The 16,257-nt window shown below is 43.0% G+C and overlaps 1 protein-coding gene across 32 annotated transcripts in view; it reads right to left on the bottom strand.

Annotated features, from left to right (window-relative positions):
• The window catches only part of MACF1 (microtubule actin crosslinking factor 1), a 341,865-nt gene that overhangs the window by 46,960 nt on the left and 278,648 nt on the right, over positions 1-16,257 (bottom strand). For all 32 annotated transcript variants that reach the window (XM_040469723.1, XM_040469739.1, XM_040469724.1 and 29 more), the window contains 3 exons: positions 4,889-5,050; positions 4,523-4,693; positions 3,723-3,889 (listed from right to left, as the gene is read on the bottom strand). In XM_040469723.1, the coding sequence (XP_040325657.1) occupies positions 3,723-3,889; positions 4,523-4,693; positions 4,889-5,050 (500 nt within the window). The remainder of the gene's footprint in view (positions 1-3,722; positions 3,890-4,522; positions 4,694-4,888; positions 5,051-16,257) is intronic.

Raw genomic sequence — 16,257 nt, 5'->3', positions numbered from 1 at the left:
TAACCCTGAAGGCTTAAAGATTTGTCCAATTCACCCAGTGAGTAGTTAACAGTGCAAAGAGGACTGTAATCAGGCCTTCTAATGCTCTTTCTCCTAAGGGACAGAGCACATGCATCATCTGAACATAAGACCAAAATAAAGTTTAAAGGCATCAAAAAAATTATCAGTTTTCATCTCTTTCTCCCTGTCACTGCTACCTTCACTGTGAGTTAAGAGAGCATATGAGGAACAAATGCAGACTATGAGCTAGAACTTCTTCCCCATTTCCCCAGCTCCAGTGATTTCAAGCACCAGAACATAACTCTGAATCCAGATTTAAGGCAAAGAAAATGACCTCAGAGTAGCTGAATTTGCCAACACACATGGCAGTCAAAAGAACTGTAAACTTCACAGCTCACTTAGAATTTTAAGTCCTGATTAATATAACATCCATACTAAGCTTAGATTTCAATATACTAAGCTGCAGATTAAAGGCAGCTAATTACAAAGGGGAGAGGAAGCCTGATAGAGAAGAGAAAGAAAAACCACCAAAGAACTGGATTAGCACACAGGTTAATAATAAAAGGCCATAATGATATCTTTGGATGATTAAGAACAGACTAAATGCAACATCATTTAAAAAGGTCTGGGTATATGATGCACTTTAGTTCAAGAAACCTTTACTGAACATCCACTTTGTGCCAGGTTCTATGCTGTGTACCCTGGACAAATTTATTTTAATAAGAAATGATTTAGAGGTGCCTGGGTAGCTCAGTTGGTTGAGCATCCAATTCTTGACTTCAGCTCAGGTCATGATCTTGGTGTTGTGGGATAGTGCCCTGCATCAGGCTCTGTGCTGAATGTGGAACCTGCTTAGGATCTCTGTCCCTCTCCCTCTGCCCCTCCCTAACTTGTGTGCACGCTCTAAAAAAAAAAAAAAACAAAAACAAAAACAAAAAAAACAAATGATTTAAACGTAAAGAATTACCATTTTAATGATCTGGAAATTCAATTATGTTTAAATATAAAGAAAAACATATTTCTAGATACTATTTTAATTTTTTTAAGTTTTATTATTTTTTAACGTTGAAGAATATGAAGCTTTTTTTTTTTTAAACAAAGTAAACTCTAGGCTCAAAGTGGGGCTCGAACTCACAACCCCAAGAACAAGAGTCACATGCTCTTCCGACTGAGCCATCCAGGCATCCCTCTTAATGCTACTTTTAAATGTCAGTATGAAGTACAGAATAGTTTGCTTATGCCAGCCTTCAAAATACATCTTCAATTAATACAACTAAAACACATAATCTTAAAGATTATTATTAAACTAGTATATCATTAAAAAAAAAACTGGGGGCCCCTGGATGGCTCATTTGGTTGAGCATCTGACTCTTGATATTGGCTCAGGTCACGATCTCACGATCCTGAGTTCAAGCCCCGTGTTGGGCTCTGTGCTCTCTCAAAATAAATAAACTTAAAAAAAAACTTGTCCCTGATTTCTAGGTTTTTCTGACTCATCTCTGGTTTTTGGAATCTGAAAGTTTGAAAAACAATGTAATAGGATTTAGGGTACCAAAGAGTAAAAATAATTCAGCAGTATAAAAAAATCCAGTATTAAAGAATCTAAATAAAAGTCTTTAGGATATCTGGAACAAATGAAGCTTCTCTTGGTATTTCTCTTTAAAATATTGACCCAGAAACTGTGTTAGGTTAGGAGGATGGAAGTGGGCAGAAGGAAAGAATCATAAAAAGATACATTAGAAACAAATCAGCACTTTAATGAGCTTATGGGGCCTACAAAATAAGTACCTAAAATAATGACAATACAAGGTACAAACAAAGAATTACAGCAGTGAAGAGGAAAATGAAGGTATTCCATCCTTGGGGAATAAAGAAAAGTTTCATAGAAGATAAACAGCATGCTTTCTCTCTCTTATGTCACGGAAGACACAACACTATCAGTAAAGACACAGAATTAGGAACTGACAGAAGATACCTAAGTATATGGTATACTTTACCAATAATACGAGGAGGAGGAACGTGGAAACAAATGTAGATTAGGGCCAAATAACTGAAGGCTTCAAATATTGGGTTAAAGAGTTTAGATTTTGTTTTATAGGCAACAGGGAGTCATTAAATTTCTGAGCAAGGCAAAGGGGAAACCTGAGGGTAAGTGGCCATAGAGTGATGAGTGATTAGTTCATTAGGAAACTACCTCACATTGAGGAGCCCAAGTCACGACCTGAGGCAGGTGAGCAGGAATTAGAGAAATGGATGAATAGAAAAGACACTAGAGAAGTAAAACGGACAGAATTTAGCATCCTGATAGATGTGGGACACAAAGGAGTGGGGGAGAAAGGGTAAAAAATGGGGTTAAGGTTTTAAACCCAGGTAACTGGAAGGCTAATGATACTATTAATGATTACGCCCAGGTAACTGGAAGGCTAATGGTACTATTAATGAAAATGGACAAAGAAAAAAAAGCAGTGCTATCTGTAAATAAAAATAAGTGTAATTAAAAAAAAATAAACTGAATTCTTTCATTTTTGTTTCTCCCACAAATATGGGGGACAATACTTTGCAACTCTGATAAGAAATCAGCACACTGTGGGCCAGTGTAGAAGAGGGAATTATGACAACTTCTGCTGGCTACCTAGAGAACTGAAAGGCTACAACCATAACTCATCACCTACACTACTCTCATACAGATTTCTAATTGGTGAGCATTTCTTTTTAAAACTGGGGACAGCATAAACTAAAAGACCTTCATGTGACATACTAAGCTGAAGTGATGCTGGGGTATAGCTATGGAGAGAGAAAGCACTTCCTCAGAGGAGAAAAGTATACTGCCTATTTTTGGCCACTTATTGAAGACTGGTCATGCACCTCTCTTTTTAATATTTTATTTTTATGTTTTTATTTTTAATTAAAAAATTTTAAAAAATTTTTACATTTATTCAGTTTTGAGAGACAGAGACAGAGCACAGTGGGGGAGGGGCAGAGAGAAAAGGAGACATAGAATCCGAAGCAGGCTCCAGGCTCTGAGCTGTCAGCACAGAACCCGACGTGGGGCTCAAACTCACAAACCGTGAGATCATGACCTGAGCCGAAGTCGGACGCTTAACTGACTGAGCCACCCAGGCACCCTTATTTTTATGTTTTTAAAGTAGGCTCCACACGAACGTGAGGCTCGAACCCACGACTTCAAGATCAAGAGTTGTGTGCTCTCCCTACTGAGCCAACTAGGCGCCCCTATTCATGCATCATGTCCATATATTGAACAGAATCACAGACTAGGTCCTGGATGCAAAAACATCTAATATTGGGATAAGCGATCAGAAAAGAAATATGGTAAATTTCAATTCCAAGTATCAAAAGTATTATTTATAAATATGAAGGGGAAAAATCTGTTTCGAAAACTCAGAAAATAACTTGGCTGGATTGTAGGCGTCTGTGTCTGTCGGTTTGGAACCATGATTGTATCACAGCAGAACAGCAACACGGAGCAATGAATCTCCCAGTTCTGAGAAATTCATGGAGTAGCTGAGGCTCATTTCCTGAGAGCTACTGTGATTATGAGGATCATCTCCAAGAACGTATTCCTCCCTCTTCAAGATAAAAGCCATTACACACCTTCCAGAGCTCTCTATGACTCATCCAGGACCTTACAGAGCACTTCAAGTTAAAAACTGGACAAAAAAAACCCTTGTGTGACCCATTCCTCAAAACCCCTTTGCCCTTACCTGGCTGCTGCCTTGTTGAGTAGTCCAGTCCATCTACTTTCAAGACCCTCCAACTGTGTAGTGATTTTCTCTCTATCAGACAGCTCAGCAGACTGGGCTATTCTGCCTCCTTCTGCTTGAAGCATATCTACTGTGGCCTTTCGATCATCAAGGAGCCGCTGGAGCAACTAGTGCACACAGTGTTGAAGGAGAGTGAAAAGTGATAACACAATGTCACTTTGAAATCTGAAATAAGGAAGAAAATACAAGCGAAAGATCCCCAAACCCCCACCCCACCAAATCCTAAACTGAGTTGAATAATGGTAGCTTTTTTTTCATCCAGAGGCAAAAATGTGAGATGCAGCATAGCTCCTAGCACCAGCATAAACTTCACACTCTTACATTTTTAAATAGAGGGGTGACAGTCATTATGCGACTAATAGGGAACTTAGTTTGAATCAGGAGAAAAATGCACTAAAAGGGAAATTAAACCAAGCCAAAAATACAGACAGCACCTTATACATGACACACAACATTATTCAGAATATTGCTGACCCTGAAAACTCCAAAAACCTTGTAACAAAAAGCTGTGCATGAAACACTGGAGTAGAATACACGAATAAATACACCGAACTACTGTTTGGTCCAATGTGTGCCACAGTAAATTGGTAGACTGAAGTAAGATGATGCAAATCAACTTTCACCTTTCTTTTCATGGATTTCTACTAAAACTCCTGAATATACTCCTAAATGAGAAGCCAATGTGTTGTCTGCCACTCCCTACGGCTGTTACAGTTCACTGTCCCAACATTCTCACTTACCTTCTGTTCTTGGATCTGTGCTTTCACCACTTTATACTCGGCAGATGGAGGTTTCTGATTGGCTATGAGCTCCTCAGTGTCTGCCAACCAGCTGAGCAATGGCTCCAAGGCATCTTGAAACTTCCCGCAATGCAACAAAGCCTCCTGCAGTTGTGCAATTCTTTGTGCAACCTGTATCACAGATGCAGGGGCTCGTTGTGAGAGAGGAGAGAGCTTTTTAAATGACTACTGACCCCCCTTTCCTAATTATATTTTCCAACTGCTGAATCTGTATTTGCATTCAGGTTGCAGGGAAACCTACAATTGAGATGTGCCTTTCTAAGCCCTCCATTCCCAATGCACTAGAGTTAGCCCCTCGCCACTCGCCTTTTTGTTCAGTGTGTTCCATCGAGCGTTGATCTCTTCCATGTCATGTTCCAAACCCTGCACATCACAGTTTTTTCCGGCACTCTGAATCAACCCCTGGCCGAGTCCATTCACCTGCTGTAGCTTCATCTGAAGAGGATCCACCTGTTCTTTCTGAAACATCTAGATAATTACAAGCCAAAGTTTTAATCTAAAGGTAGCAACCAGACCCTCTATACCACACAGTGACTGGTCATTCTTGGAAGATTTATGATTTAACCGAGGAGGAGAAGGAATAAAAAGAGAAAACAAGCCATTTGTATAGGGAACTATCAAGGAAACATGCGGTTTCATATTTCAGTACATCCTCCTATGGACAATTACAGAGAGTTATGGCACTACTTAGAGGTCTTTAACCCAATGACTCATGGTTGGTTGGTTTCTGCTTGCTTAATTTTTAATGCAAAAAGCTACAGAGGATAGAGAAAAATCAGCCTCAAGATATCATAAAAGTGTGCTGTCTATCAATCCTAAAAGAGAAGAGTAATACCAAATGACTAGTATTTAAGATTAAAAATACCTTGGGGAATACCTTTAACTGACCACTGATATATGCAACATTCTTCTCTGACTAGGACTCATAATTCAATTAATTAAAACATATTAATGTTGTGAAAAACACCAACCTCACAGTTTAATCCCCCTGTGGTCACTTAATTCCACTCTGTTCCAGGGCCACAGACCACACACTGCTAATAATCTTGAGACAGTATTCCCGAGATTACAAAGGGAAACGGGCCAGTAATATTGGGAAATGTCCTTACCAACTTCATACTCTGAGATGCAGATATACAGAAAGTATTTTTAAAATGATAATACTGTCTACCCATGTTCACCATTAAACAATGGAATTTTAAAACAATGTGAATAAGTGTAACAAACAATGCATGTTTCTCTCCCCTGCAGTTAATAAGATCCATTATGACTTAGAAAGTTCTAAAAGGAAACAAAGAGAAGATAATACTTTGACACTGTAATGGTATTAAAGAAAAGAATGAAATAAATAATTGTCCCTAAGATCAGATTCTTCTCAATTATCAGAGGATAAAATCAGCCACATTCCACACATTCCCCATAGATCCAATGTGGATTTATTTCTATTTTTTTTCTTCTATAAAATGTTCCTTCAGTTTCAGTGAGATAGGTGAGTCAATTAAAGCAAAAGAATGACAGAAAATGGAAGAGGACAAAAATGTAAAAGAAAGATATAAGTTTGGGTAAGATTAATTTTGACTTATATGAGACTATAGTTCACACTTGAAGCAGGAAACTTATTCTTGAAAGAATGGGTTATGATGGCTGGATAAGCGAGTCACCAGGGAGGAAAAGCCCCAGGGAACACTAAAAAAGAAAGGTTACAAAGGTAATTACCAGTGGGCCTCATTTTATACTATAATTTGATTACACCATATTTTGTTAGGCAACACTACAAGGCGGTTCAGCTAAAAATGACTGTTTCCCCAACAACAGGGTTCCCAGAAAAGGCAAGCGCTAGGATTCCATTTTCTACTAAAGATGTTTTTTCACTGCAGAAAAATCAAAGCAGAGGGGGGAAAAAACAACTCCCATGTTTTAGGTTGCTTGGGTTCAACAAAATGGTGGTTGGTGATAGGGTGTGGGGGTTGGAAAGGCAAAGAAAGCAGAAAACAAAAGGTAAGGAGGGAAGATGTCAAGCCCACACTGAAGAGCCCCCTTTTATCCAGTAAGCAAGTCTTGTCTCATACTGTGGCATTTAAATTCTTTCTGTGCTTTCCTCTGTGCTTTCCAGTATGGTAGCCAGCAGCTACATAATGCTATTTAACTAAAAATTCAGTTCCTCAGCCACACTAGCCACATTTCATGTGGTCAACAGCCATGTGTGGCTAAGTGCCTACTGTACTGGGCAACACAGATAGAGAGTATCTCCATCTTGGCAAGAAGCTCTATTGGACAAGCCATATAAATGACATAGAAAAGTAAAATATATTTAAATAGCTTAGTAACCTCTTTCATATAGTAGAGTTAATTCTTTTTTAAGGAATTCCATTTACTTTGTCAATGAACATTTCATATAGAAACATCAGGGATTCCTTCCTCCATTTCTCAACCTCCACTCTATGGATTAATTTGAGAGGGAATGGGTGTTTCATCTTTTTCCAGAGTTTTAAAAATCTATGAGAGTACCTCTAAATAAATACTAAGTATTTATTTTGAACACAAATTAACAGAATGTTAAAGTAAATTTAAAAACAGTTGCTCCCTTCTCTCAACTCCCAAATAAAGCTGTTCTGCAAAATCAGTGCTTTTAGATGCATTAAAATTCCTACTCCTCAGTATTTCAATGGGGCTGTGCCATGTTATTAACCAACCAGAGTTGGCAGATATTTCCCAGAGCAGAACACTAGCAAAAATTACTGCAAGAGTGTAAGACGCAGCTGGGACATAAAACAGAAAATTTCCCAAAGAACTTCTTACAACAGTTTTATCTTTGGTAATACCACATTCTCCTAGTTTTTATCCTGCCTGATCCTTTTTTTTTTTTTTTTTAAATTTCCTTTATTCTCTTCCTCCTTCTCTTCTAGAGAGATGTTAGTCTATGGGTGTGGGAATCAGGGAAGGATGTCAGTTCTGGGCTCTCTTCTTGGCAATTCCATCCATTCCCACATCTTTAAATATTAACCATGATGCTTATGGCTAAAATGTGTGTGTGTATGCCCATCCAAGTACTTTAATACTGGCATATGAATGAAATCACGGTACCTCAAAACTTCTCCCTTTCCTCTCCCCTAAAAACTGTTTTTATCTACGTCAACAATTTACTACTGCCCCCATCTGCTCAGTTGTACAAACTAGAATCGAGAAGCCAACCCTGATAAACACCCCTTTCCTTCTCCCTCCTTCTCAACATAAAAGCCATTATCAGGTCTTGTTGATTCTACATCCAACACACACACACACACACACGTATGTATACATATATGTGTATATATACACATACATACATGTGTGTACATACATACACACACACACACACACACACACACACACAAATATATATTGTATCCAACCATCTTCAAATCCAGTTACATCTCTCCAGTTCAAGCCATCTGGCCAACTGCAGTAACCTAGCAGGCCTTTCTACTGTCCTTGATCTCCTATAATGCACTCCACATACAGCAACCAGAGTGATTTGTTTTTGAAAACCATTCAGTGTTTTCTATATTTCATGCCAATCATAAGACAAACTAATAAAATATAAGACAAAATAAATCTGAGATTTATAAACCCCAACGTTGAGAATGTTTACTGTCTGTGCAGACTGGTTTGCTCTATCTTCAAGCTGCGAGTAATGTTTTAAAAATGTAAATGAAATCCTTTCGCTCCCCTACTTAAAATCTCTCAACAGCTTCTCATGGCTTTTAAAGTATAGATCCTTTTGAAAACTTCTTAGTCCCTGCATCATCTGGCCTCTTCCTACCTCCCCAGATTTACTTCAAGGCCCTCTTCCAGAACCCTTGCTTACTGTGGGCTAGCCACTTGGCCTTCTTAGAGTCCTAACATCCCAAAGTCTTCCCAGCTTCCATTTCCTTTACCTGGCATATTTTTCCCTCTGACTCTCTGCCTAAATAATTTCTAGGTATCCTTCAGGTTTCAGTTTTAAAATCCTTTCCCTGACACAATCAAAATGAAACATCCCTATTATGTATTACAGCCTTTATTTTTCATTCAAAACATTTGCTGTGATTTCTAACCACATATTTGTGTCTCTTTTTTTAAAGGTTTTTTCTCCCCCCCCCCCCCCCCCGGTAATCTCTACACTCAGTGTGGGGCTCAAACCCACCACCCCGAGATCAAGAGTCACATGCTCTTCTGACTGAACCAGCCAGGCAACCCTGTATTTGTGTCTTTTTGCTCAATATTTGCCTCCATTACTGTAGCAGAAGTTCCACAAGGGGAGGGACTATGCCAATTCTATTCACTGCAGGAGCCCCAATACCTGGCACAGAGTAGGTACACAATAAATATTTATCCAGTGAATGAATGAATCCTTGTATAGAAATGGTATTAGGGAAAGCAAACAAATTTAGGAAGGTTCTGCTGATTAGCTGAGCATTCAAACACTGAACTAAGATTGTGAGGCTTCCCAACTTTTGCTGTAAAAGACTTTCTTGGCAATTTTGAATGTTATAGAACCCCTAGTTTTATACCAAAGATTTTTTTCTTCCATTGAACCAGTCTCTGGAAATAAAACTAAGGAAGTCTGCAAAAGAGAAAAGGGTTTAAATAACCACAGACTGCTCTCAGTGGGTCTGAATTCCACTATAGGGATAGTAAATAAGTTCTAGCATTTTGCTTCTTCCACTGAACTCTCTTGTTAATGCTATTAGAAAGTTTATATCTATTTTAACCATGTATACATGTGTATATTTGTATATACACATACACACACACAGCGTTTAAACTACATTTCAGGTATGATCACTTACTGAGTTCTAAGTGTTTACGTATTAAAATGACAGGTTCAGTTGCCTCTAGGAACCATTTGGGAAGAAATGAAATCCATACATCTCTCATCTTGGAAAAACTTTTTCTCTCAATAATATTTCACTGGTCAGAAAAATCTGTATGCTCATGTTACCACTATAATATTTGTTTTGTTTCAATAAAAGTTTTCAAAATAGCCTCTCTACATTCTTATTGGTTAATGTCCCGGCTGGGGTGATGGTTTAGATTTCTTTTGTACACAAATGCAGGCATTTGCTTGCTTCCATAAAGTAACCATACTTCAAAGATGGACAACTGTACAGCTGGGCTACCACTGTCCTCCTGTTGTTTGTATCAGGCAGTATTTCATAAATGATTACCCCCCTGGAGCTGGAGGAAATCCTCAGAAATTACCTAGCCCCATTTACTCATTTTGTAGATGAGAATCTGAGACTGATATTAAGGGTTTCTATGATTTTTTTTCCTTTAGGCAGATTTGATCAGCTCTTTACAAATTTAACACCTGTATTTCATTGATTATTGCTGAAGGCTTTATACAAAAAATATTCTGTTTAATCAAGAATGCCTGTGACTTTGGACAAGTTATTGGGATCCCAGTGTCAATTTCGAATTTAGTAAAACTCAGAAAAGGGAATCAGTCCAACAATCTGAAAGCTTGATGGGATGCTACCTTACAAAATAGGTGGTGAAGCCCAAGGTGGACACCACCACCACTCAGCTAAGCAGGGGATCTGTAGCAAAGTTGGCCACTTGTGGCCCGCAATCAAAATGACTTTTCATCACTGGTAGCTGCAGATTTAACTGGTGCTCTAGCCGACAAAGCTGCCCTGAAAGGCTCTGCAATGGGGTGGATGTGAGAACCCATCTTTCTTGTAGCATCCACAGATATTCAGATGGATATTCACTCATTCATTCAGTCTGTCACAGTGAATGCCTATTACAAGGCAGGCATGGTTTGGGGCCCTAGGGATGGTATAAAATCAAAACCACCTCTGTCTCTGTACTCAGTAATCCCTGGCTATATTAGATTAGATGAAACTTCCGATTCCTTCATTCCTTACCATTGCCCAAATGACACCAGGGCAGTGAACTGTAGAAAGCTGCCAATCTTAAAAGTCTTTGACTAGGACTGCTCAAGGATGTGAACACTGTTCCGGGTGGTTTCTAACACATTTCCGTTCTCTGACATTAAGAATTGCAGAACCATGGAGCTCAGACAGAATGCAGGAGGACATTCAGCCCACTTCATGGATCAGGAAACAAGAGGTCCAGGAAAAAGCGTGACTTGCTTCAGGACACAAAGTTTGACAAGATAGGTAAGATACCTCTATTTTTCATAAACCTTATTATGCCTTATTCTGGCTTTAAGAAACACACATTTGTATTAAAAAGCTGTTATTCACACATCTAGATACCACCTTCACCCAAACCGTTTTGGTGAATTCTTTCAACTAACCAACACAGCTATGTGGGAGAGAAAGGGGGAAGATATCAACAGTGATTTCCACGGGTTATCAGGTTATCCTCACAGGGTTCTGCCTTAACAAATGCGCAAACTAGAGACTCAGGACATCTAACTAATTTGCCAAGTGGCTAACTATCTCAGGTGTCTCTCCAAAGCCCTCACCCCCACTCCTCCCTCACTGCTGACATCACTTATTAAAGAGCAGCCTCTTGATTTAGGACAGAACATGGTCACTGTAATCTTCAAAAGCAGAATCATCTGTTCCAGCTAATAATCTTTTCCAAAATGCAAACCAACAACTATTGGGCTCAGTTTATAAATACAAATTGTAAAGTTTTTCACCAAATGAAAGTAAGACATATTTTGTGCATAAATGCAACAGAAAGACCAGAATAGTCCAGTGCCCCAAAAAGAACCAAAGAAAGGATTATCTGTGCCCTTTCTAATCACTACCAAGGGAACTTGCACATCTCACTTTACTCCCCAGATCCTTTCCCAACAAAATGAGCAACAATTACCTCATTTGAATTTAATTCATCAGTTGCAGCCAAAGGCACTTTCCCATGCAGCACTGTGCCAGTCACCTCTTTTATTTCAAATCCTGAGGACTCAAGGTCCCCCTTAATCCACATTCTAGCAGGGGAAGCCTCTTCTAGAACAGGAGTTCCTTCTTCTGAGATAGGCACAGAATCAGTGTGGGCAGTATCTCCCAGGAGGGGTGCACCAGCAAGGAACATTTCCTCCATAGCAGGCAGTGCAGTAGCTGGGGCTGCAGGCTCCTCCGGGGTGGGCACTCTATCAGCTGGAGCTGTAGGCTCCTCTGGGGTGGGCACTCTATCAGCTGGGGCTGCAGGCTCCTCTGGGGTGGGCACTCTATCAGCTGGGGCTGTAGGCTCCTCTGGGGTGGGCACTCTATCAGTTGGGGCTGCAGGCTCCTCCAGGGTGGGTACTGCAGCAGCTGGGCCTGCAGGCTCCTCCGGGGTGGGCACTCTATCATCTGGGGCTGCAGGCTCCTCCGGGGTGGGCACTGCAGCAGCTGGAGTGGCAGGCCCCTCTGGGGTGGGCACTGCAGCAGCTGGAGTGGCAGGCTCCTCTGGGGTGGGCACTGCAGCAGCTGGGGCTGCAGGCCCCTCCGGGGTGGGCACTGCAGCAGCTGGGGCTGCGGGCGCCTCTGGGGTGGTCACTCTAACAGCAGGGGTGGCAGGCTCCTCCGAGGTGGGCACTCGATCAGCTGGGTTAATAGGCTTCTCTGGAGCAGGCACTGCAGAAGCTGGGGTGACAGATCCCTCTGGAATATCATCTCTCGTGGTAGCCACTGCAACGGCTGGGGGAGCAGCCAGGATGTCCTCCTCTGTGGTGGCCACTGAAACAACTGGGACATGTGCCTCTGTGGTGACCACTGAATCACCTGGTGTGTCCACCTGTGGGGCAGGCGCTGCAGCAGCTGAGATGTCTGCCTCTGGGAGGAGCGCTGCAGCATCTAGGGCACCATCTTCAGCAGTGGGCACTGAGGCAGCGGTGACAGGCTTCTGTGGGATGGGTGTCCATCCCTCCAAAACTGGTTCAGTACTACTAACCTTAGTAATTTGCTCCTCTAGAAAGAGATTTAGCAGTGAATCTGAATCTCTCATTTCTGTCTCCCCTCCCTCTGATGATGCCACAGTCAGCTTGGGCTTTGTCTCATTCACAGTTTCCAAGCCATCTCTGCTAGGTCTTGGTCCTTCAACCAGCAGGGGCAGATTCAGACCATCTGACTCTGTGCACTTCCTCTGGAGAGCTTGGAAGATCTGCCCTGTGAAGGCTCTGTGAAAATGTGCTGGGGCTTGGTCCTCCGAAAGCTTGGCTTCATTACCCAGCTCTTGCACCTCACCATCCTCATCCCAAACTTTCTCCTTGGACAATTCATAAGGGTCCACGGTTCCCAAGGAAGCCAGATTGTTACTTTCTTGATTAATAGCTCCTTTTTCACTTTCCAAATGAATCTCATCTGTTCGTAAATATGAATCATGCGATAACACCTCTACTTCAGATACTGAGGTAACATCTGTTAGTTCATAGCTAAAAGCACAACTGAGGGGGACCCTCTCAACACACTCCTCAAAATTCCCCTCAGTGTGACCGCAGTCTACCTGGGACAGATTGCCATTTTCTTTGGCCAGCTCAGCTACAAAGCCTAGTAAGTCTTCTGGATGAGAAGCCCTATGATCAGAGTTGGGCAATCCTCCTGGGTCCAGCTTTCCCAGAGACCCCAGATCTCCTGGGTTTCTGAACTTAAATTCCCCTGCAGTCTTGGGGCTAGAAGGCACTTTGTCATGCTCCTCCTCACTAACAGTGGAAGTGTCTCCCACGGTATCAGAGTGGGCAACAAGTTCCACAGCATTAGGCACCTGAGAAGAATCCAGGGCATTAAAATATTCACAATCCAATCCAGTATCAGAGTCTTTCACCCTTACATTTAAAAGGCCTATGTGTTCCTCTTCTAAGTCAGTCCCTGGAAAATGACTAATTACAAGTGAATTTTCTGCATCCTGGGATGGGGCCAGCCCTTCAGAAGAGGCTTGCTTCTCCAGTTCAACTAGAGGAGTTACTCCTTCTTCACATAAACACTCTTTTTCAAGTTCAAGAAACATCTGCACTGAATCTGTGTCAGAGAGCTGCTCTGAATCAATAGGACCAACAGTATATTCTAAATCAGAAACAAGACCCTCCAGCCCCTGAGCAGTTCTATTTGTCAGCTCACCTACAGCACTCTCACCTGTGAAAACACAACTGTAATCAAGAGGTGTATCCTTGAGAACAGAAGCCAAATGTTTCTTAGCCGGCTGTAGGTCATCAGAGCAAACCTGACTGAGAGCTAGGTGGTCAAAAGTCCTTATGACAGCAGCTGAACAATCCGCTCCATCCTCTGCCACCGCTACAGTGTTTGCTTGTTCTTTTTCTTCAAAAATATCTGCCAGGCTGTTCTTTTTCTCATCTGCCATTAGAAAAGTCTTTCCTCTCTCTGACAGTTTCTCTTCCTCCCACTCCTCCTCAGCTTCCATCATTATCCATCGCTCATCCTCCTCAAACTTTAGCTCAGACTCTGTTTTCTCTCTCAGGCTGGGAGTTATGAGAAAATGCAATTCTGGATCCAACAGCTCCTCACTCAGGCAAGGCGAAAGAGGTGGCATTTCCACAGTGCAAGCTGTGTCCCCAAGGGGGTGCTGCTTCTCAATGAAGCCTCCCTTAGCTAAACTTTTCATGGCTCTGGGCCAGGTTGCACTTGAGAATCTGTGTTCCTGCATTACATCTGTGTTACCACTTGCTGCTGCAGCTTCTGGTTCTAGAGGCTGGAATTCACGGGGAGAGTGCTCACTGGGCGGCTGCAATCTGAAGTCTTGGCACTCTCCACTTAAGTTTTTCAAATCCTGCACTTCTGGAATATCTATGGATTTGGACACATGTTCCAGAGTCACTGACTCTGACTGAGGTTCCCTGTTGTCCAAATGACCAGAACTTTCTGTCAATGCGGAACTGGATTCCTTCTTCTCTTGCAAGGAAGGATTTGAAGCACCGGCTTCTGAAACCTCACTGAGAGAAGCTTCCATCCTTTCTGCAAATTCTGGGAAATTGGGTGGCATGAAAGACTTCCATGATCTCCTGTTAACATTATCTTTGCGTTCTGCATTTGGTCGCCTTCTGGGTGGAACAGGTGCTGACTTCTGCACATCACTGGTTAACTTTAGTGCATCAAATATTATTCTCTCATCCAGCTTTTTGCCTTCTGGTGCTCTCGATTCAAAAACATTAGATGCTGCTCCTAAGGTACCATTACTGGATATAGTACTTCCTTCCATCTTTTCCATGGTGCTTTTTGATGTCTGATTAAGCTTTGACCCCTGGTCAATTTGTTCATTTATTCTCATTGTATCATATATAGATCTCTGTGGAACATAACAATCCTCTATATAGCCATCCTCTTCCTCTCCTTTCCCCAGGCAGGTGGGGTTCTGCCTTAAACAGTCTGGCCTGCTGAGTGGCTTACCCATACTTTTTCAATCAAGATGAAACATCAATCTTTTAAAAGTTTTTCACAGGTTACCCAAAAATGCATTCTGCAGAAGTTAAAAATCCTTTTACCAGTTCACAACCCAGGACCACCAACTGGATCTGCCCTCCAAAAAAGCCTGCAAGTCCAACTCTGAAACCATTCTGGGAGCTTCTAAGAGGAACAGTTTTTCCCTCACAGGCTAACAGCCTCATAGTTGCAGACAGATAAGCAGTATAATTTAATCAACAAATATAAAATAATTCCTTGTATGGCTTCTCTTGTGTGTGTTTTTAAGAGCACCGCTCTAATTCAGTCAGTAAAAAAAAAAAAAAAAAAAAAATCATTTGATATTGCCCAGTCTTATTCAATACCTAGTTCCACTCACTTCTCACCCAGAGTTAGAAGATTTATACCGACTGTGTCCCTTAGTAACAATGGCACAGCCTTCCCAGTCTTCAAGTATGGCCCAAGCTCCTAAGAATTCCTTTCATTTTATCCTCAGTTCCAGTCCTGGAGAGTCCAGCTGGTCTGAATTAGCCATTCGTCCTCCCTAGTTCGGGTGTTTGCATTTGAACTGGGCTGGTCGGCGGATATTCCTGCAACTTTAAACACAGGAAGTCCTTCATTCGGGGCCAGCTTGGGGCTTCCTGTCTCCAAAACATCATGGCATTGTTGTGGCTCCCAGAACAGCCCTGCGCTGTGGCCGCAAAACAAGGCGAGTGGAGCCCGGCGCCGGGCCTTTGAAAGGCCGGCAGGCTGCAGCGGCGGCCGAGGGCCGGTCGAAGGGCTCTCTCAGCGCGGCCCGCTCCCCCGCGCCATGCCGCGCGCCCTGAGGGCCAGGGTTGCCTCACCGCAGGCTGGCAGGTGGCTCCGGGCCGCGCCGGCCTCCAGTCCCGCGCTCAGGAAGTTAGTTTGTCCCTCCGGCAGCTGAGTCCCGCGTGCTGTGGGCGCCGCCTCCCCCGCCGCCGCCAGTCCCCGGCCCGCAGCCGCCGCGCCGTGGGCTGCATGTCAAGCAGCCGCCTCTATTCTCCGCCACCGCCGGCCCCGCGGCCCCGCCGTTCTCCCCGCCCGCAGCTGTCACGGTCCCGGCATGCAAAACTTCTGGCTGGGAACAAAAGGCTCCGCTCGGGCCGGGCGGGGGCGAGCCCTCCTCCCCCTCGCCGCGCAGCCCGCTCACCCGCCGCTCGCTGCAAGTGCTGGGCTGGCGAGCGGCTCTCCTCCCCCTTCCCCGCGCCGCCGCGCCGCGCCGCCCCGCCCGGGCAGCCCCCCTGGAAGCCCGGGAGCGCGACGCGGAGAGCCAAGGGGAGGAGGGCGGAGGCGGAGCCGCGGCGGGGGCAGGGAAAAGGAGCG

The sequence above is a fragment of the Herpailurus yagouaroundi genome, unplaced genomic scaffold (genome assembly GCF_014898765.1).
Source record: "Herpailurus yagouaroundi ecotype Mexico unplaced genomic scaffold, PumYag 77, whole genome shotgun sequence".
Lineage (NCBI taxonomy): Eukaryota > Metazoa > Chordata > Mammalia > Carnivora > Felidae > Herpailurus > Herpailurus yagouaroundi.
The sequence above is the reverse complement of the archived record's forward strand: the minus strand, read 5'-3'. Positions and strand labels throughout refer to the sequence as shown.